The sequence below is a fragment of the Schistocerca americana genome, chromosome 8 (assembly GCF_021461395.2).
Source record: "Schistocerca americana isolate TAMUIC-IGC-003095 chromosome 8, iqSchAmer2.1, whole genome shotgun sequence".
NCBI lineage: Eukaryota > Metazoa > Arthropoda > Insecta > Orthoptera > Acrididae > Schistocerca > Schistocerca americana.
This window is the reverse complement of record NC_060126.1, coordinates 462,318,744-462,342,146: the sequence shown is the minus strand read 5'-3', so window position 1 is coordinate 462,342,146 and position 23,403 is coordinate 462,318,744. Positions and strand designations below refer to the sequence as shown.

The 23,403-nt window shown below is 35.8% G+C and overlaps 1 protein-coding gene across 4 annotated transcripts in view; it reads right to left on the bottom strand.

Annotated features, from left to right (window-relative positions):
- The window catches only part of LOC124545468 (putative mediator of RNA polymerase II transcription subunit 26), a 386,951-nt gene extending 365,231 nt beyond the window's left edge, over positions 1-21,720 (bottom strand). Inside the window, exons 1-2 of one of the 4 annotated variants that reach the window (XM_047124398.1) lie at positions 21,502-21,720; positions 19,751-19,869 (exon numbers count right to left, since the gene is read on the bottom strand). Coding sequence is in view for 1 of the 4 variants with exons in the window: in XM_047124396.1 (XP_046980352.1) it covers positions 94-202 (109 nt within the window). In the remaining 3 variants the exon portion in view is untranslated. Of the gene's footprint in view, positions 1-93; positions 207-12,781; positions 12,801-19,750; positions 19,870-21,501 lie in introns of those variants that run through there. The other 3 variants (XM_047124396.1, XM_047124397.1, XM_047124400.1) reach the window with 3 other exon arrangements.
- Positions 21,721-23,403: the final 1,683 nt, after the last annotated feature.

Here is a 23,403-nt window from a genome sequence, read left to right as displayed (position 1 = left end):
GAAATATTATGTTATTGTGTAGCGGATGTAACATTTCAATAAACTAAAAAAGTTATTACAGCGTATATGAACGTTAATTTAAACACTACTTACTTATATTAATTTCATTTTCCCTCAGCACAGCTCGCTCCAAATTCTGTGTCTGCTCATTTATGCCATCTAGGGCTGATAACTCGTCTTCACTAGAATAGCGCCAGTCCATTTCTCTGGTATTGTTTAAAAAAAAAAAGTTATTCCAATACTCTAGCAGTTCCTGTTAGAACACACACAAATTCAAAACATGCGCCTTACAACGTACAGTGAACGACTATCGATAGTTAGAAAGTCACACCGCTATTGACACTTCAGGTCGATTCACACCATGCTCAACGTAAACATCCCGTCACTGACCGGCAACGTCACGTAAAAATAATCTATAAAGTGTTTTGAATGGCACTGTTCGCAATGACCGGCAACGACACGAAACATCAACGTGAGGGAACTATCTCTAAAACAATAGTTTGTCATGCGGTTCCTGTCCGTCCCTGCTCCATACGAATAGTGTGAATATAGAATCTGACTGCAACAGTCAACCTTTAGCTTGCCGATCTACGCACAACCAAGTATCACTTTGCGCCATTACCAAAACGTGAAAATGAATGATGAAAAACTTACTGAGAACGTGTGACAATACAAAGATCTTTATAACATACCCCACAAGAAATACAGTGTCAGTGACAAATTTCGCAAAGACCGGAAATGAAAGACAATAGAGGAAACATTAAATACAACAGGTGTAATTCAGTTAAATGGTTTATTATTATTATTATTAATACATAGATCATTTGCATTATGTATAGCATTGTCATTATAGATAACGATAGATTGTCAATGTATAGATGATAAATCGCTGTCAGTATATTACCACTTTATCAGAACTGTAATATGTGTTATACTTCTCACGCACTTGAACTGCCGAACCGCTGGCATTTCCTCCTTACTTTGATTTTATCAATACTGGATAAGAGGTCGTGGTTGTGAATGTCAATGTTAAAAAATATATCGGCTCAACCCTTGTTTATAGGGTAAAACACTAAGATTGATGCGTTTCGGAAGTCAAGCTTCCATCATCAGAATAACAAAAAGTAAAAGAACGTGCTAAAACTCGCTAAAATGGAACATGCACCAGGTACAATAAAATTGATAATAAAATTAAAACATCGTGGCTACTTCCCTTGTTGCAGCCGTGCCTTCCAAGGTCATTGGTACATGTATACGTTATCTGTTTGTATAGACACCTCTGTGACTTCCTTGTTTACTTGCGCGTGAGCTCACTCGCGTTTCACTGTCGTGTTTGGCTATGTGGTGTGTGGTATCAATGAAGACGCACGAGTGGTTTACGACTATAGAGGAGAGAACTATTTGTTTAGGTATTGAACACCATAGGCGACACCATTTTAGAGTTTTTATATTTTGACGACTATGTGGAGATGCACCTTGGAAGACATGGCTGCAACAAGGGAAGTAGTCACAATGTTTTAATTTTATTATCAATTTTATTGTGCCTGGTGCATGTTCCATTTAAGTGAGTTTTAATAGGTTCTTTTACTTTTTATTATTCTGATGATGGAAGCTTGACTTCCGAAACGCGTCAATCGTAGTGTTTTACACCATAAATAAGTGGTTGAGCCGATATATTTTTAACATTTCCTCCTTATCTGGGTAGACATCTCCAGTTAGTTTCTCCTTAAGGGGGATTTAGATGTTGAAGTATCAATATATTATCTTTAATATAATTATGCAAGATGTGGGAAGTCAATTTATGTTGTCTACATTTTCAGGCAAAGAATTTGCGTTTTGGGAAAATGTTCTGAATTTCTGAACCAAATGTCCTAAAGCATTTTCCGAAACTCATCTAGCACAGGACAGCCAGTAGTTAAACATTTGTTTACTTCCATGTCCTTTATTGTAGGACCCAGGTAGATTGGTTTTTAATGTAAGTGCTTCATATTTTACAATTACATATGGACCCGGACATTCAGTTCCAGGAAGATTTTTGTCTTGTGGAACATTAGTTTTTTTTTTCTAATGCTTTTCCAAAATATGAATTTGTAAGTTTCACCATGACTATTTCTTCCATAGGAACCAATATCAACTGCAATAAATATAATTTACATCCACCAAAGCTAACAAAAAACTGAGAAAGTGCAGCTGTAATTAACAAATTGGGAAGGGCCATTTGGTGGAGAAAAAATTCTACATGCTTGCCACTAGCGCTTCCAAACAATTCGAGAAGTTTCGTATCTTCCAGAATTCATCAGAAATTCTCTCCCTGTACTATATTGTTGGCATTGGCATTACTTCTGCCATTATTCTATTATAAATTTGTGTACCTCTTTCACTATACAATGGACACTGGAATATTATAAGAGGTAAGTAAATGACATAGTCCTAAATGAGTCTCCAGTCGCTAAAAATCTGGAACAAAACCTAAAACAGTAATATTAATGTTTGTGTTAATCATGAATGTGTCAATTGTAAAGTGGTTAATAATTGGTAGCTCTGGAAGATAAAAAAATAGAGAACAATGTAACATTTTAATAGTTCTCGATATATTTATTTTGTAATTATTTGTATTAAAATTAACACAAAGATTTTTTCCTAAAAATTGTAACCATAAATTAACATTATTCAGTATGTCTGCATACTAAGTTGCTAGGTTTTTAAAAATATATTACAGCAATGTAATACATGTATACTACTATTTCTTTCATTTTCAGGGCCAAAAAGCAAACCTGGGAGGCTATCTGTATGTGATCAACTTATGAAGTAGATAAAAACATGAAGAGTAGGCAAGGAGTGGACATAAAAAAACAACAGATTAGATTAATACTAGTTCCATGGATCATGAATACGATATTTTGTAATGATGTGGAACGAGTCAAATTTTCCAATACATGACATAATTAAGTTAATTTAACATCACAATTAAGTTAATATAACAACTTTTTTTTTCTTCCCCTTAATTTATATCTAAAAATTACTCTATGGGGTAGAAGGAGTTGTCATTCAGAAATTCTTTTAATTTCTTCTTAAATACTAGTTGATTATCTGTCAGACTTTTGATACTATTTGGTAAGTGACCAGAGACTTTAGTGGCAGTATAATTCACCGCTTTCTGTGCCAAAGTTAGATTTAATCTTGAATAGCGAAGATCATCTTTTCTCCTAATATTTTAGTTATGCACACTACTATTACATTTGAATTGGGTTTGGTTGTTAATAACGAATTTCATAAGAGAGTATATATACTGAGAAGCTACTGTGAATATCCCTAGATCCTTAAATAAATGTCTGCAGGATGATCTTGGGTGGACTCCAGTTATTATTCTGATTACACGTTTTTGTGCAATAAATACTTTACTCCTCAGTGATGAATTACCCCAAAATGTGATGCCATATGCAAGCAATGAGTGAAAATAGATGTAGTAAGCTAATTTACTAAGATGTTTATCAACAAAATTTGCAATGACCCTTATTGCATAAGTAGCTGAACTCAAACGTTTCAGCAGATCATCAAACAGAAATTGAAGTTTGCATGTCCTTCGCACTCCTTCTTCAAAGAAAGAAAAACCAAGGAAACATATAAAAGTCAAAAAAGACAAATGAAGAATCTAATGATGGCAGTTATGAGACAGGGTATAAATGAAGATTTATTTGAAAAAGTTGAAGAAACGAACCAAAAAATACATCCAAGTGTCAGGCTGTTTACCACTGCAAAAAAAAAAAAATATATGCCAGCTTCAACACATTACATTATGAAAAAAATAGACACAAGCTACCGCTTCATCAGTGTTAATGGAGTATTTGCTCAAAAATGGAGAATAATCTCAATCTGTAGCTTCTCAATTCAGCGCTTATCCCAGAAAATATTAAGGGAAAGACGAAACTTTTTGCCATAGTGTCTGACCTACAGTGTCCGTACTTGCAACATAAAAAAAACAAAACACAATGACTAATGCGAAACAAGACGTAGAAAAAAAATGCCATTACTGGTCCCCAAAACGAAAACACACTACGAAAGGCCTCAATTGACACATTTCCAACCAATGCAACAGTTTACATCGAACTCATCCTTTACTCCACAAGATACGTAGTACAATCATTCGACAACCTCATTCCCAAATTCAGATGTGTCCTGTACTCAGGGCATTTATAAACATTTCACCTAAGAAATATGTTTTTTTACAAGTTACATGGATTTATAGAGTAATATATAAAACAAGTAATTAACCCTTTGGCAGTGGCAGATACAGAAAAACCTCAAGGAGGGGGCGCTAAAGAGATTTTCAACTACCTTTACTTTTACCGTAATAAAGAATTACCAAGTCGCATGCAAAGTTTGAGAAGGTTTCATTTACACTGGTTATACACATTTACAAGAAAACGCCATCTTATGTTATAAAAAAGTTACAATTGTGATTGACTTCCTTAAACGGTTAATTCTATATGCCATTCTTCCTGGCAAACTGGTTAATTACATCATCAATAATCCATTAAGTCGATCCTCCTCCACGTCGATCTCAGCCATATTTTATATGCCGTAATGTTGAAAAACTTCTTTCTACTGTAGCAATAGATAAAGGTAGACAAGCAAATATTTTGTATAGCGTGTGCAAAGTAGGATAGTCAGATCTACGACAAACAGACAAGGCTTGAATAACACAATCACTATCATTAAGAGCGTTTATGCTTGTTTTCTTGTATTGAAGGATCTCTCCCATTAGTCGCTTTTTAATCACAAAACAGTAGAATATTCACGACTTTACTCAAACAAATTCCAGGCAGAATAACATATCGTTATCACTAAAATGGCCACGACATTTTTCGTAGATATGTTTTAGCTATCTATGTGCCAGACAGAAACATATGAAAAACGAACAGCGTGCAGGCTGACTGGCTGGTGCGGCGCGGGGGGGGGGGGGGGGGGGGGGGGGGAGGGGGCACCCCTCACGCGACCCATACGTATCCGACTCTGCCCTTTGGTGGGTGTACCATTCAAATTTCTGTGCAGGGGTGTCTTTCGGCTTTTACACCACAATCAGTATTACATTTTCAGCCCTGGGAAAAATAATGTTTATATAATCGCTAGCTGCATTTTAATGGCGAAAACATAGCATAACATTACATGGTTTCATAGAAATAATCTTTTATTTATTTTTTGCGTCCACAGTTGTCTATTATTGTCATTGTCATTTACAAGGTGCTGATATTCTTTGTTCCCTTCATCGTTTCTTAATTTTTATTATTTAATGGCACTGATTCAAGTCAAGTGAAAATAACAAGAGAAAACATTATTAAATGCTGCACTCATTATGTTTTTCCATGGTTCCCAAGAAAGTCAACACTTCGCCGAGGAGATTTTCAGCTAGAGGATAGATAGTGTAGCAATTGTCAGTCGTAAGATTTCTGTTTGTTTTTTCAGTTAGTGTCACTAACCTTTGCACAATGTCATCAAGCTTGTTAGACAGTAGCGAGGGTTCTAGCACCTGCTTGCCACTATAAATTTCAAAGTTAAGGTAGAAAATATTTGACATTATACTAGGCATACATCTTGATCCCATACTTTGCAAGCTTATTGGGGACATATTGTAAAAACTTGCAGTGACCTCTGAAACGATGTAACATTGTTGTCACTAGTGACAAACTTGCTGACATTCTAGTGAGCAAAACAGTAGTTGTAAAATTCACGATAGAAGTCCTGAAGAGGTGCTGGTTTGTCACTTTGTTTTCTCTCATTCTTGGTGCCCAAGTCATCGAACCATAGAGCTCAAAGCAGAAAGCGAAAGCGTTTCTAATTGACTAGAGATAGTAAAATAACCATTCTGGTGCCATCTGAATCACACAGTTCACAGCAGATCATGTGTCCTTCTTTCTTTATACATGGTAGATATAATGTACCTAAAAAAACCTTTATCTGTGACTTTGTGGTGTCTCTGGAGTCCCATTGTCTTGAACATTGAACTTCAGCTCCTTTACTATTCCTGGTGTATTGGTTTGTATTTTCCAATCAATGCTGTCAATCTTCCTATCAGTAATAAATAGGTAAAACACTCCAATTTCATTTTCTGTACTTTTACCACTTCCTTTTGTACCTGGCAAAACTTTTAGGATGTCTTTGGCCTCGATTTTAGAACAAGAAAGAATTGGTTCACTTATCCAAATTGTTTCTTCGTATTTTCTTGAGTAAAAATGGCAGTCTTCTGTTTCTTGTCTACCCTCTTCAATAACATGGTCATATGGTTCCTTTGTTGATTGTTTGGAGTAACTGCTGTGGTTTTCTTCTTCAATAACTTCCTCTTCCAGCTAAGATTCACATGAATCTGACACTTCTAATAATGCTTTCTCTGACAATACTCATAAAACATTCTCATAGTCTTCAGAACATACAGTTTTATGGTGCCAATAAAAAGGTCTTCTTTTGCTGTATTTCCACACTTTTAGAGACCGGATGAAACAAATATTTACAAAAGTAAGATATTGTTGAGAAAGAACAATCAAGATTTTTTAAAATAATAGAATTGCAAATATGAACTTTGATTCGAGTCAATATTTATTGTGTTCTAAAATAAAAGAAAGATTACCTTACAGTGGAAGAAAAACAGGAAATGCTTACATCAGAAGGTGTATATGGCAGACACACACACACAACACTCGCTTTATGAGCAACAATAGCGGCCAAACTGTTATAACCGTGAATTGTACTAATGCAGTAAGTGGCAACATCTGTTATGAATAACAAGTACCTATTTTGATGTGCATTCAACTATAACACTATCTTTGATACTAACAGAAAGATAAATCCTCCAGTTAAATGCTGCAGATGCTCACACCGAAGGGTTAAAGAAACATAGTTGAAGCAAACTGCATTTATTACCTTTAACACATCGTCGGTTTTACTTTAGGAATAATGGCTTTTCTATTGTGAAATTTTGCTTACGTAAGTGGTTTTTAATTTTAGACAAAACAACACTAAACTGATATTGGGACATTCTAAAATATTTCTACAAGGGAATTTCATGATCTTCTAATTCCTTAAATGATGTTTATTATTCTCCAACAAACTTTATTTTGGTGAATATTTTTCTTATCTATAGCTTTTTTAGATTTATTACAGTTCTTTGTGCAAAATTTATGTCATCATTGCTAAGTCTTCTGTCGTAATTTTCGGCATCTTGACAAATGGCTAAAGTATCACTATGAACGACAAGTGAACCAAATACAGACAAATCGCAAAGTGGCAAGACTGTCTATGACGTTACCCTGCCGGTGGTGACATGATGCTGCCAGACTGTGGCGGGATGTTGACTTAAGAAAAGTGTGAATGGATCTCTATTGATCATGAAGTGGTTAACAGTTACAGGTATTATCGTTATTTCGACCTTCCGGAACCTCACTTTGCCTGATTGTCAGTAAGTTCACAATTATTTGGGTACAAACAACTGGAAACATTCATTCTTCTTTCATCTCATGGCGACATGGCATTTAACTACTTAATTTGGTATAGCAATGAAGATCCACAACCACAGCTTTATGTGAATTCATGCATGCTATCCTAAAAGCTGTACATGAAGAGGAAATGTCTACTGCAATGTTCTTGGACCTATCCAAAGCATTTGATAGTACAGATACCTCTGTTCTATTATACAGGGTGAGTCAGTAACTATTGCCACCAGGAATAACCCAGAAAGTATGATAGGAGCTGTAAAGTTTGTGGGACAAAAGTTGCATGGGGCAACGGGGGCCATAATATGATGTTGGGCTTTTGTTGCTAGGTGGGGTCACGTCAGAGATATGAATATCAACTTCATTTTTTTAAAAATTGGATGCTATAGTTTGGTACTTCTTTTCTGATAGCGACTATCGAGACGAATCCAATGATGCATAACAGAAAGGTCTTTGAAGGTCAACGAAGGTCAAAAACGAGGCATGAACGTCCATTTACAGAAGATGTTGCACTGGTATCAATGCAAAGCTGCAATCGTCTTATCATGGATTGAGTGGTATTCTTGATCACATGGGCACTTTTCAAAGCACGTGCTCTGACAATTCTCTCTCGCATATCTTTGGGTGCAGTTGGAACGTTTTTATAAAAAAATGTCTTTCAGGAATCCCCACGAGAAAAAATCCAGAACGTCAAGTCTGGCGAACGAGCTGGCCATGACACATCTCCTCCGCATCCAATCCAACGATCTGGGAATTGTCTCTGCAACTCATTTCTAGCCATCGGCGAGAAATGTGCCGGATACCCATCGTGTTGATACTACATACTGTTCCTTGTTCGTAAAGATATTTCTTCCAGCAACAGACCTAATGTTCCTTGCAGGAATGTGTTGTACTTCCTACCATTAAGATTTCCTTCGAAGAAGTAGGGGCCTATAGTTCTGTCTTCCAGAATCCTGCACCATACATTCACCGACCACCGTTTTTGGTGTGCAACTTCCAGCACCAACAGGGATTTTGAGTTGCCTGATAATGTATATTATGGAAATTAATATTTCCATAGTTCGTGAATGTAGCCTCATCAGTAAATGAAATCAAATTAATAAACGTTTCATCCCTCTGAATCTGCAGTTGAGCCCATTGGCAGAATTCAATGCGATGCATACAATCCGTACCAGTTAATTCTTGGTAGAGACTGATATGTTAAGGATGATACTGATGGCGATGCAGAACATGAACAACACTACCCTGGCTCATGCCGGACTCATGTGGCGAACTAACACAAGGATCTCGAACCACAGTGGCAAGATCACCAATTTCTGTTTCGTCGTTAGTAACTTTCCTTTGCTGGATATGTTTCCAATCTGTTAAAGATCCAGTCGTTCTGAGTTTATCATACACATATTTAAATGTACGATGTCTAGGGTGAGTACATTGAGGATATCTTTCAGTGTATAAGTCTCTAGCTCTCACTGAATTTCGTTGGCATTATCCATAAATGAGAAGCATATCGACTTGTTCTTCAAAGGAATACACCCTTCACATTCGCTTGATTCGACGATACTAGTCTTACCGTTTCTACTAGTGTTGTAACGCGAAACCGTGAGAATGGCGTTTACATGCCAATGGCACGTTAGATGGATACGCCGTATTAGGTGAATATTTACTATTTGCACGATATACGAGAGAGAATTGTCATAGCATGTGCTTCAATAAGTGCTGATGTGTTCAGGAATACCACTCAATCCATGATAAGAAGATTGCAGCCCTGCATTGATACCAATGGTCATCACTTCGAACATATTCTGTAAATGGACGTTCATGCCACTTTTTGACCTTTGTTGACCTTCAAAGACCTTTCTGGTACACATCATTGGATTCGTCTCCTTAGCTGCTATCAGAAAATAAGTACCAAACTACAGCATCCCATTTAAAAAAACGAAGTTGACCTTCACATCTCTGACACAAACCTACCTAGCAACATATTATGGCTCCTGTTGACTCATGCAACATTTGTCCCACAAACTTTTCAGCTACTATCATACTTTCGGAGTTATTCTAGGAGGCAATAATTAGTGACTCACCCTGTGTAAATTGGAAAGAAAGGGAATTAGAGGTATTCCAAATGAGTGGATTAGGCCAAATCTTACTGACGACAAAAATTGTTCACAAACAGAATGAAATCACTGGAGACATGTGCATCGTAAAAAGCTACAATGAATTATGGTGTGCAACAAGGGTCGACATTAGGTCCAATCTTCCAATCCTCTTTCTTTTGTATATAGATGACCTTAATGCAACTGTCTACACCAAACATAAAACTTTACTTGCTGATGACACCAGTAGTTTGATTAAAGAATTAAGACCTTCAAACATCTACACACACATCACTGCTGGAGCTAACACTCTGCTTCAAAAGAAATGAACTTGGCATAAGCACCGAAAAAACAGTAGCCATGAACTTTCATATAAGACACTGCAAGCAAAAAAAGACCACTCACTGAAAGTAAATAACAAAAGTTTAAAATTGGTTGATGATGTGAAATCCCTAGTAATATTTCTGCAGAGTGACATAAAATGGAATACATATATTAAAGTTCTTACAGCTAAACTGTCATCAATCTGTTATATCCTTTGGATACTTAAGTCAAGCTGTAAGAGTGAAACAGAAATACAGGCATATCATGCACATTTCCAGTCTGCTATTAGATATGGAATAATATTCGGGGGAATGCATCTTATTGTCAATCCATATTCGAAACTCAAAAACAAGCTTTCAGAATCATATGCAATGTACAGAAACAAGGTGTGTGTCTCCCTCTTTTCCCAACACAAAGATACTGACCATTCCACACCTGTACATAATTCAAAGTATCGTCTCTACAAGAGAATATTTAGGAAACTTCAATGCATATCAGCAAAACAGCTCTGTGCATGGTCATCGAACAAGAAACAGCAATAACATGAATTCCTTCTATGACAGGACATCAGAATTTCGAAAAAAGTGTTCTTCATAGAGGTACACTATTATATTATCACTTTCTTAACAACATCAAATTATTAAAGAGAGAAAGGTCTTTCAAAAAAGCTTAAATCGTTTCTTATAGATCACAGCTTCTACTTCATAAATGAATTCCTCACCAATTGAAATGGAATCTTATAATGTAAAATTATCAAACGTAATGTAGCAATCACACGTGTGATAAATCACGCAGTAACTGTATATATGATAATGTGTTAACATAGTCATTTGCATTTACGCCAAACTTGTGATAAATTCTAGTATTGTTGTTGTATATATATATATATATATATATATATATATATATATATATATATATATATATATATATATATATATGGCTCTGAGCACTTGCTTTAATATCTTTATCCCCAACAGTGCTTGTACAATATAAATTTCAATAAACTAGTATTATAATATTATTACACTTGTTTTGAAATATTTACCTTTGGAACTGTAGGTTACTTTACAGAACGCATTTCGTTTTTCCCTGCTGGTAAATGGGTTCCTCTTTGCAGAATCCTAATTAATTTTTTCCTTTTTAATACATTGGGCTGTAGTTAAACCACAAGTATTAGCTCAATTTGTTTGCAGACTGTATGTGATTGCAGAGATGCGTCTTTAGCAGCACTACTGACTACCATAACTTTGTTATAAACTGTATGAGGAAGAGTTAGGTTATAAGAAATAACAAGGGACTTGACTATAGCTGATAACAGCTTTTTGCCTTGACTGTACATTAAAATGTTGTTTTAACATTAACATGTGTAACTATTTCATCAAAAATTCAGAGCCGTCAGATACCATGACTATTACAATGAACTTTCCATCAATTCTACTACTATAACATTAACATGTGTAATTATATCACGAAAAATTCAGAGTCATCAGATGGAACCCATCATACCATGACTATTACAATGAACTTTCCATCAATTCTACTACTATAACACAAACATCAAAATGATAATCACTTCCAAACCAAAATGTTTTTATTGTACTGCTTCTTAATATGAATATCAACACCAGCCACCATTTCACTTCTCAGAGCAGTTCATGGTTCCTGAATAACTATAAATTCATACATAAAATTTGTTATATTCCTTTTTATTTCTGGTGACACTTAACAACTCCCATCACTTTGAGATGTAAGATGTTCTTCCTTAAACGAAAATGTATTTATATAAAATCATTTCTGTCAGAAGCTCGATTGAATGTAAACAGACTGAGCAGGTGATCTAACTCAGAATACTCATATTGAGATCTGTTCATTGTCGTGGAGTGCTTTGTCGAGAACTGGGTTCACGTTTTAGGTTCAATCAGTGTGTATTGTGAAACAAGAATCAGGTACACCTTAATATTTCTCATTGCAGATTTATTGCAAATGGTTACATAGATGTTGCATCACAAAACCCCCAATCAACAATGTACCAGCGCGAACTGGCTTTCTCATTTATGTGTCATTCCAAACATTCTTTTCATTGAATAAGATCTTTTTGGTTTTCAAGCCATGTCAGTTCGAATTTTATTGGAATTAACGCAGGTTGAAAACCGAGGACATATTATTCAGATATGCTGCCATGCAAGACTCTGAGGACACAATGTTTTCATTTTTACCATTGCAGATTGCTGATATTAATACTGAACTAATTACATCCGAATGAATTGACTCATGTACTTTACAGTTGCAAATACTCTCAGCAATTTTAGTCATACCGTTCAGGCAGATTTCAATGTTATTACAGGAATTTGAATTAAATATGTGAAACAAACAATCAGCCCATTAGTTTTTTAATTTCATGAAGATGAAAGTACATTGAAAGTTCCTACCATATTTTTAATTTACATATGATTATACCCTTCATTCATTATCCATAAGAATTCTTTTCTTTTACATGGAAGTCCCGTTTCGTGATTTGTTTACAGATTTCAGGCTGCAGTATGTTGTGAATTATTGTAATTGGTTTGATAATAAAGATATACATCATGTACATTTGTTCTGCTGATTGACAGTAGTAGAGCAGATATAATTTCATGTGTTTTGACCACCAGATGAGAGTTAAGTGGCACTACATCATAAGATTTCATTGTTCAATTATTTAGAACAGAATACGATAATTTCAGACACTCCTACTATTTAATAAGTCCTGTGGGTTTGTTGCATAGCTGTTTCAAGATCATATGTGTTTCATATAGTTCACATGGTAGAGATTCCTGGTGTGAACATAGTATTATCATTATAATGTACTGTTAAATGGAATCTGGGAAGTTAAATTACCTAAATGAACTAAGAGTTATGGTATCCACTGCTGCAGTGAATCTCCTAAACTGGTCTGTTACGAACCAACACCCTCTGAAGATTGTTGCATATCACTAGACTGTGTGAGACTCTTCCAGGCAATCTACTATCCAGTAAAACAACAAATTTATCATTTTAAAATAAAAGTTATTGCTCAATAAGCGTACAATATGTATGAGAAAAATAGGATTACGTTAGCTATTTTAACATTACATTAATTCTGTGAGAAGTAACTAATTCTTTCAGTTATTTAGGACAACTAAACCAAGCAGAAAGATGTGTATGTTCAGTAAAGTAGATTAAAATCAACAGTATCATATATTAGTGAGGAACTTGAAAAAAATCAGCAAATGACAGAAGCATGAGATGAACTATGGCTCAAGTTTAAAGAATAATTGACCATGCCCTGGATAGCTGTTTTATTTATTTTTAATTAATTCTGGTTTGTTCATGCATGGATAAATACACGAGAGGGGAGGTTTATTAACATTATTCATGTTTGGCACAGTTGACAATGGCTTTTGCGTAAGGTCTGTTCTTATTCTTTTACTCATTTGTGGCTATCTCTTCAAATGAAAATTTGTTTTATTGGACTTTGAAAACATTTACTCATTGAATAAATGGTTCATACTGGACTATTTATGTGCATTTAATGAACACAGAACTTTTAGCCATGTCAAGATGATTCAATTATCACACATAAACAATAAATTTACAATGAGACATACATTAAATCAGTTGCTGTATGCGACAATATGTGAATGCGCCTGGTATTATAGCGCCTCTATAAAATATAAATGATAATGGCAGTGTGCTGTATAAATGTACTGTAATCGCAGAAAAGTGTCCATCTTGGCTCACTTCTAAAATGAAAAGGTGCCATCCACTTCACAACAACAATTGGGGGGCTTAATTCTACGTTGTTTCTGAGCTTGTATCCTACAGTTGATACAAGCATTCATAGTCCTTAATTTTTAATTGATACTTTGCACATTTATTTATTACGTTTCTAATATTTTGTACTTAAAATCCACTCTTCCCGCAGATGTGCCTTTATATTGGTCCCCGAATTGTGGGGCAATTGCAGGCGAGAAATTCATCCTAAAGCACATCTTATTCTATATTTACAAGTCGTGTTCGCAAAGAATGCAAGGTACACAAATTTTAATGTGATGGTTGCCCCAGGTACATTTCAATGGTCGTAGTTACTGCCACACACAAGTGCAGTCATGTATTTTCAAGCAAGGCTAAGAGTCATTACGCTACTGGTCCATCTCGCAACAAGCTACTGATAGTTTATTAGCTTGTGCGGAAATGATCACAGCGACAGAACACTACATGGAGTATTCAGAAGAAAATATGCACTTACATCTATAACAGGTAAAATAGTCTTAAAACTATTACATCTGTTTATACGAATACATTTCGTTTTCGTTGATTGTCTCATTGGACAAGGTTTATTGCTTTTAGAATGTCTTTTGGTTACAGATTTCCAGTCTTTCTACGACGAGTCGTTGTACGACGTTCATACACATATACAATAATAAAACAGAGATAAGCATTGTTTCTAGTATTTTATGTTATGCAAATATGGTTGTACATCGACCTTATTGTTCACTGTTCGATATCATATGTGACTTTGGTCATTCTTTCCTTCACTCTTTTCCTAGTTCATTCATCGTGTGGATGAAAATCAGTCGATGACCATTGCACAATATCTTGTTCCATGAAGGCAAGGGCATGAGACATCAGATGGAAATATTCTGGCATCGATCCATGATTAATGTAGGTGACAGGCCGTCGCATTCCGAGTACGTTTCATTCGCTGAAATCTTATCCAAAAGACCTCCACACGTAGACCTGTCTTCAGTGCTTATGCATTGCAACTATAGGTCCAGTAGTTTAGGTGTTTAGAATTGCGTACTGTTCCATCGCAGTAGGCGATGTACGAGAAACGTCATTGCACTTTCCCATATACTGTTACATCGCGATTACAGTCCGTCTTGCGATGTACACAGACTGTTTTTTAATTTTTTTACACAAATGTTTCATAGCCATCACAGTCATTGAAATGTACGAAAATGTCCCTTCACCCTCCTTTTTACTTTAGTTTTATATTTTTACCCGTATTTGTTACATACTACAAATTTTGATTATTATTGCTTTATATATCACATTTTGCTCTACACACATTTTCAAATATTTACAAATTTTACAGATTTTATAGCTTTCTCAACCAAACTTTATATTATAAAGTAATGTAATCTGAAAAGAGAAATGTTAGACACAACATTTTGATAAAATCAGCAAACAATCTCAGGCACACATATACTAATAGATAAACGTCTTACAAAACGAATTTTAGTTCAAAACTACAGAGATTTCGCGTATTGGGATTAAGCAGTTTGTGTATATGGCCTTGGTTTGATGTGATCATAATTTATTCTACATGACGTGTACCTAATCTGCTTCAAGGCTGAAATGTTTGGTTGTAATCTCATTTATCGTACATGTCTATCAGTCATGGATTGATGTTGACTGACAGTACAATTTGTCAATTTCACTGCCTCACGAATATTTTTTGCGTTGCTTATGGGTAAATATCGTCATAACATTTGTGGTATATATATATATATGTGTGTGTGTGTGTGTGTGTGTGCCTCACATGCCACATGTCATACAAAAATGTAGACTAAAATCTCAGATGGTTTAAAGTGTTTGAATTTACTAACGCACGTTTTATGTTTTCTAAATCTGGCTGACACTGCTCTGTCCAGATCCATACATGTTTTTCCTCAAGTAAAGCTAAAATGTGTTTACTGATTAATAGTTGTGGCAGGTAACACTGGAAGAAAGAACAGAGTCTAGAAGCGACTTCAATGGTTTTTTGGTACATCTATTAGGAAAAATTTTAATAGCAACTTACGCAGATCAGAAAGTGTAACTTGTGGATTTATTATATGCCCTATATACCTTATCTCACTGCATGCAAATTTAGATTTCTTAAGATTTGCTGTTGCACCACCTTGTTCAAATTTGTACAGAGTTTTTTCAAGTATTTCGTAATGTTCTTTCTATATCTTTGTGGTGACCAGAATGTCATCTTCTTTATGTGTCACACCTTCTACTAATTTATCTTGAAGCACTGTATCTAAAGCAGTTATGAACACACTATAACTGACATTCAGTCCAAAAGGTAGACTGCAGAATTCATACCTTCAGCCCCGCCTATCCCCCTCCCGAATATAAAAGCAGCATATTTCCTGGAATTAGGAGTGATTGTCACTTGCGAAAACGAGTTTTTCATGTCAATGGTGGAATAGTACATAGTGTTGAAATATTTTTGCATTTGTTTCTCTAAGTTCTCAGGCTTTGGCGCAGTGGTAATAGAATCTCATTTATAGCTTGAGCATATGACACCAATCTAATGTTTCCATTAGGCTTCATTACAACAAGTAATGGACTACAGTAAGAAAATGTAGAATGTTCTATAATCTTCCACTGTAACATCTGTTTGACTTCATTCCACACTGCCGGTCTCTGAGATAATGGTACATTGTAAGGCTTATGAATGAAAATCTGGTGAGTCTTGACTTCAATTTTGTAAATATACGTCTTAATGAGACCTGGTCGTTTCGCAAAAATCTGTACATACTTAGAAGTTCAGAAAGTTCATTATGTTCATCATCAGTAACAGCAGTTGTTTCTTCTAACTTATGACTAATCAATGTTCTTAAATCATTACACTATTCACCTAATACAACTGTCTGTGTGTTCGTTTCGTGGCCTTCTTGTTTTAACAGGATTTTGTGTAAAGTGGAATTTACTTGACTTATTTGATACGGCAATCGAAATTTTACATTTTTATGCAGGAAATAGAGGCACTGGTTCAAATTCTATCATTTTCTTATAAAACTTGTATGATAAAACACTCACAGCAGCTAGTGTATCCAAGACAATACTGGTTGGAATATTTCCTACTATACCAGCAGTTGTTGCTGAAACTATTTCATTGGTCGATGAACGACATTGTGTGTTTTCCTCCAATAGTTCATTTCATATATTCTCATCATGATTATAACGTATATCAATAGTGGTTGTTGCTTAAAATTATTTACAATATCGTTATTGTGTTGTTATTTTGTGGGTGTATTAAACAATGATTCAGTTTTGAAGTTGCCCCCAAACTTTCATCAGCCACAACCTGGGACTCAGTGATGACTGTCATTAGTTTGTCAACGTCGTATTCGGTGCAGGTGGAGGTGGAGTTACACCTGATATTTCAATTGCATTCACGTTCGGGTACTGCCGATTCCACTCTCCACCCTGTTGAGGTTTTTGTCGTTGAACACTATGACTTACCTCCTGATAAGTAGGTAAAGTCCAGTTTTGGTTTTGCATTGGCTGTGGCGGCACTTGATACAGACATGTGTCGTTGTTGTTGTATTGTGGTGGTGGACCAGTGTTTTGGTACACATTTCCGTAATTAGTGTTCCAGTTTCCTTGTTGGCTGTGTATTGACTGATAGTTGTTTTTATTCGTATTCAAGTTCCAGTTGTTTCCATTCCTATTATTACCATTATTGTTTTAGCACCTCATCTTTGGGTTACCATCTGTCATGTATGCGATGTTCTGATTACCACTCATGTTAGAATTTGTCTGCTGATTATGATAAGTAAACTGGTTTGGGAAGGCAGGTTGCGGATTCTGCTGCAGCTGGCGAGCCAGGATTATATTGGCTAACCCACGTGCCCTCCATACCACTTATGTAAACACTGTGGTTGCTGTTTTCTCGCCCGCACCATTGATCTTCATATAGCAAATCAACTGAAGCTAGCACGGTCAAAAAATATTCTCCGTCGTTGTCGGGAATTCGGGAATGTGCAGTAGTTTCTCTTTGATATAGAATGGTAGTCTCGCTTTTAGTGGGCGACGTATATCACACATAGCAACGGGTTAGTCTAGAAAATTTGTCATGTTTAGGTATTTCTCAAAATAGCTTTGTAAATTACCATATTTGGCATTCGAAGGATCTGATTCCATGATCTGTTTTCTGAGATGCTCTTGAACAGTTAAAGAGCAAAATTTGGCCAAGAAAGATATTTCGAATTGTTCGTAAGTTCTTAAGTTACGCATCTGTCAGCTTTGTAGTTTGTCAGACAGCTGCATCTCCCTGGATGTAATCCACTACTTATGAAATACTATTCCAGTCACTCTATGATCTGGGCAACGCGTTCCTGAATACTTTGGGAAAAATCACAGGTTGTACACTACGTTTTTTCCAGAATAAGCGAGTGAAATTGGCGATGCTGATTAAGCTTACTTCCTCTTCAGCACTGTAATACCTGTTTCTTTGACCGACATGATTGTAGAGCTCATCGGCTAAATACCAGGGAATATATTGTCCACAGATATCACGACTGTGATATAGTGATTTATCATAATGCTTACTGCCTGAATGTACAGGAACATATTGTCTATTGATATGACGATTGTGATTTGGTGATGTACATGCTGGTGTGTTTTGTTGACAATGTGGTGTGTATGGTGTGTACATGGGATACATGTCATACTTGTATCGATTTTCATTTCCATATTGAACATTTTGACTATGACCATTAGTACAGCACTGTTGCACATAGTCATTAAAATGTTTTTGGTGTGCTGCACTGCTTTGTGCTGCATCAAGCTATGATGTGTTTATTATTTTTAACAAATTCAGTCAAGGTGCCATGCACAACTGTCGGTAATTTTTCGTTTATGCATTGATCGAAATATTTGTCCTCGTCAATTCAATTGTGAAGTTCTTCAGTTATGTTTGTCAAAAGTTTTCCATGTCTAACTGAACCTTGTCTGTTAACTGTTTGGTCAATGTGTTTACCTTGTCTTCAATTCGTGTAAACCGCATAGTTATTGATGGGAAACACTTGACGCAAGTCGCAACAGCTTCACATGTGGCATTTATGTTTTTGACTTCACTCTGAATGTTTTTTACGTCCTTGACGTTGTAAATTTAGTTCGGAAAATCTTTGATCAAGTTCAGACGTTTATCCGCTCAGTCGTGCATTTATCTCATTTATCCTTTTGTATAAAGTGTCGTTACTGGTTTTTAGTGTTATCAAATTGGTCTTAATCTCGTCATGGCTCCTTTTTAGTACTGTCATATCTTTTTGTATGTCTGCTCATAGTGCATCGATATGCATGTCAGTATCTTTTTTATTTTTGTTCATATGATTCTGTATATTTCTGGTCATACAATTTTGTATTGATGACGTTCATGCGTCACTGTCTTCTTTTATTTTCGGTCCTTTGCTTGATTATAATATTAAGCAAATTAGCGATATTTGCCAACTGAAACTACTCTGTCTGTGTCACATCATTTGATGTCAGGTCAACAATTGGTTCAGAGCTGGCTTTTAATAATTGACTAGTGGTCGGCACTAGGCATTTCAACTTTTGACTGCTCATGAACGTCTGTGTCAACATAAGTTATGGTTAATATTCTGTTCAGTGTCAATATCAGATTGTGTTTGTGTTTGTCGTACATTGTGCTCCATTTTCGTAAAATGTTTATGTGTTATTATCATGCTACATGTAATGCATTGTGGATGGAAAAAATCCTTAAATTAAATTCGTGAAAATTCATTTGGTCAAATACAGTGAGGCAACAATGTATTTTTAGTGAGCAAGAATAGCAGTTGATTGGAAAACATTAAGGTGTAATGGGTGCTCGCCATTTTGCGCTGTACAAGACATAATTCGGCTGTTTTCTAGAATAATGTAGGTCTATTGTTGTAGAGGTCTGTTCGGTAAAATAAATTACAATTCGTGATTATGAGCAAAAGTGACTGCTACAATTTCAGAAAATTTTTATCGAAGATACAAAGCAAACTATAAGTCTGGAGTGCACTTCAACTAGCGTGCTAAAGTATCAATGTGGTATCTTACCTTGGATCCTATTTTTCAATACAGATTCCAAGTTTAATCGTAATTTCCATTAAATTTCTCTCCTGTATGGTTGTTACAATTTTTCAATGGTAATGACTCCTCATATATATTCACATCGTCTATGCACCAAAGAAACACAATCTAGTATATAAAATAACTGGCTGTGATACAAAGGCGTCAGATTAATTTCTTTTATTATTGATTCTGATGGGTTAATGCATGGATAATTGCTAGGAAGTGAGCCACACTTATTATAATAATTAAGTAATTTCTTAATTAAATAATGTTTGTTAATACATTAGTCTTGTTAGGCATGCTTGACAATGGCTTTGGTATAAGGGACATAATTCTGTATTTGTTTCCTAGGTTGTATCCTACAGTTGATACAACCGTTCATGGTACTAAATTTTTAATTGATACTTGATTTATTTACTTATTACATGTCAAAGTACTTAGGTTTCAACTGATATTTTATTTCTTTATTTATTTTGTTTCAAATATTTTGTACTTAAAATACGCTTTTCCCACAGATGTGCCTTTAAACTATGTACCCAGTAGAACAGTCCCTAATGGGAGGGAGCCTACATGGTACTGTAAACAGTCACTGTAAAGAAACTTCTAAAGAAACAGAGATTACTGCACAATAGGTGTAAAACGAAGAGTAGGGCTATAGATACAGAGATGTTGAATGAAACGAATTTGGCTGTCAAGGGGGCAACACGTAAAGCCTCTAATGGCTAACAAAGCAGAATATTCTCAAATGATATTTCACAAAACCAAAAGAAATTCTGGTCATATGGAAAGGCTGTTAGTGGCAGCAAAGCTGGTGTCCAGCCCCTACCGAATCAGAAAGGAACTGAAATTGAGGGTACCAAAGCAAAAGATGAAATGCTTAACTCAGTTTTCAAATGTTTCTTTGGAAAGGAAAACCCATGATAATTGCACCAGTTTAATCCTCGTACCACTGAAAATCAAGAGACTAAATATTAGTGTCATTGGTGTTGAAAAACAGCTGAAATCGTTAAAATTGGAAAAGCTCCCAGGAGGCGATCGAATCCCTGTGAGATTCTATAGTGAATTTATGGCTGAGTTACCTCCTCTTCTAACTAAAATCTATCATAGATCCCTTGACCAAAAAACCATTCCCAGTACTTGGAAAAAAGTACAGGTGAAACATGTCTACAAGAATGGTAGTAGAAGTGATCCACAAAACTACCATCCAATATCCTTGACATCAATTTGTTGTAGAATCTAAGAACATAATGAGGTATCTTGAACAGAATGACCTCCTCCATACGAACCAGCATGGATTCAGAAAACATTGATCACACGGAACCCAGCTTGCACTTTTCTCACATGATATACTGAAAGCTTTGGATAAAAACGATCAGGAAGCTGCAGTATTTCTTGATTTCCAAAAATCATTTGACTCGCTACCTCACCTATGCTTACTGTCAAAAGTTCTGTCATATGGGGTATCAAGTGAAATTTGTGAGAAGATTGAGAACTTTTTGGTAGGTACGACAAAGCATGTTATCTTGGATGGAGAGTCATAGGAAGATGTAGAAGTACTTGTTTTGTAAATAAAACTGCCTTTTCCTGCTGCTAGTTACTTTATTTATCCCATATTAGTTTCACCTTTTCCTGTTCTAAGGCTTCATCAGTGGGATCTATAACGATACAGTTTTGTTAGTTCTAGATTATTAAACAGTTCACTTCGCGATTTTTTTGTATAAAAGTATATTACTTACGATTTGCTGATCTGCGTTTCCTCACATCTGCTCTGGAGGTCGCACTACCACTTTCATCACTGCCACATAATCACAACTTTGTGTTCTGGCCTTCCTCACACTGTACATCATGTTTCTCACTCTTTTTTGTGGTGTACTATCGTTCTTTTGTCACTCGATACAACTATTTCGTCGAACACTGTTTTTCACAACGTAAATATTGCGACTCCATTACGTGTTTCATCCTCTTTGGCATGTGTACCTATTTGTTGCCAACCTAACGAAGTATATGTTCCAGACTAACTTCTGTTTATGAAGTTTATACCGTGTGTGTGTATGAGTGAGAGAGACAGAGAGGGAGGGATAGAGCCGACGAGTTTTTTTTTTGGGGGGGGGGGAGGGGGTGTACTAGCTGTTAGCGAGTGGTTGAAAACTTTGGTGACAGCTGATTTGACTTTTCGTTTCAATATTCTGTGCAGGGGTTCATGGATGAGTGAGTGTAAAGATGTTGGGTTCTATAATTATTATATTGGACAGTGTTATTATATTAATCCTTTTTGCAAACGTTATTCTATTATTTTATCTATTAGTGTAAATAATGAATTGCTTGTCATGTGTACTTGGTCATTCAACAGGATTTTCCCTTCTACTTTGGTTTTCTGTATGTGGTAATTTTCTTGAATGGTTAGGAGGTGTTTTTCTATTGTTGATTCTAATTATTTTCATGTCACCTTCTCTAGTGATTGGTTTGTGGTCATTTTCTCTTAGGTGTTCTGCAAATGTGGAGTGGTTTGTCACATATTTCCAGGCTCTCATGTGTTCTTTGTATCTGACGTCAAATGTTCTACCTGTTTGTCCTATGTGTGTGGCTTCACGAGTGTTACACTGTAGTTGATATATACCTGCTTTCTGGTATATGTCTCTGTTTTTTGTCAATTTTGGGGTGTATTATTGTACAGAATTGTCTGTTGTGTATGCTATGTTTATTCCCTGTCTTTTGAAAATGCTAGTCTCCCAAATCGTTTATATAGAAAAGGAACAGCAAAGAGCCTATAACACTACCTTGGGGAACGCCAGAAATCACTTCTGTTTCACTCGATGATTTGCCATCAGTTACTACGAATTGTGAGCTCTCTGACAAGAAATCTCGAATCCAGTCACAGAACTTAGAAGATATTCCATATGCACGCAATTTCACTACAAGCCGCTTATGTGATAGTGTGTCCGAAGCCTTCCAGGAATCCAGAAATATGGAATCAATCTGAAACCCCTTCTCAATAGCACTCAGCGCTTCATGCAAGTAACGAGCTAGTTGTGTTTCACAAGAACGATGTTTTCTAAATCCGTGTTGACTGTGTGTCAATAGACCATTTCCTTCAACGTAATTTATAATGTCAAACGCAATATATTTTCCAAAATCCTGCTGCATATCATCGTTAGTGATATTGTCCTTCAATTTAATGGATTACTACTACTGCCTTTCTTGAATATTGGTGTGACCCATGCAACTTTCCAGTCTTTGGATAAAGATCTTTTGTCAAGCAAACGGTTGTGTATGATTGTTAAGCAAGAAGCTATTGCATCAGCATACTCTGATAGGAACCTGAGGGGTATACAGTCTGGACCAGAAGACTTGCTTTTATTAAGTGATTTAAGTTGCTTCACTACTCCGAGGATGTCAACTTCTACGTTACTCATGTTGGCAGCTGTTCTTGATTCGAATTCTGGAATATCAGACTACAAAGTAGATTGCTTACAAATCACTTGGCGATCAGTTCTAGAATACTGCTCAAGTGTGTGGGACCCTTACCAAATATGACCAACAGGGGATATTGAACATATAAAGAAGGGCAGAACTAATAGTCACAGGTTTGTGTAATCCAATGTCACAGAGATACTGAAGAAATTGAACTGAAGACAGAT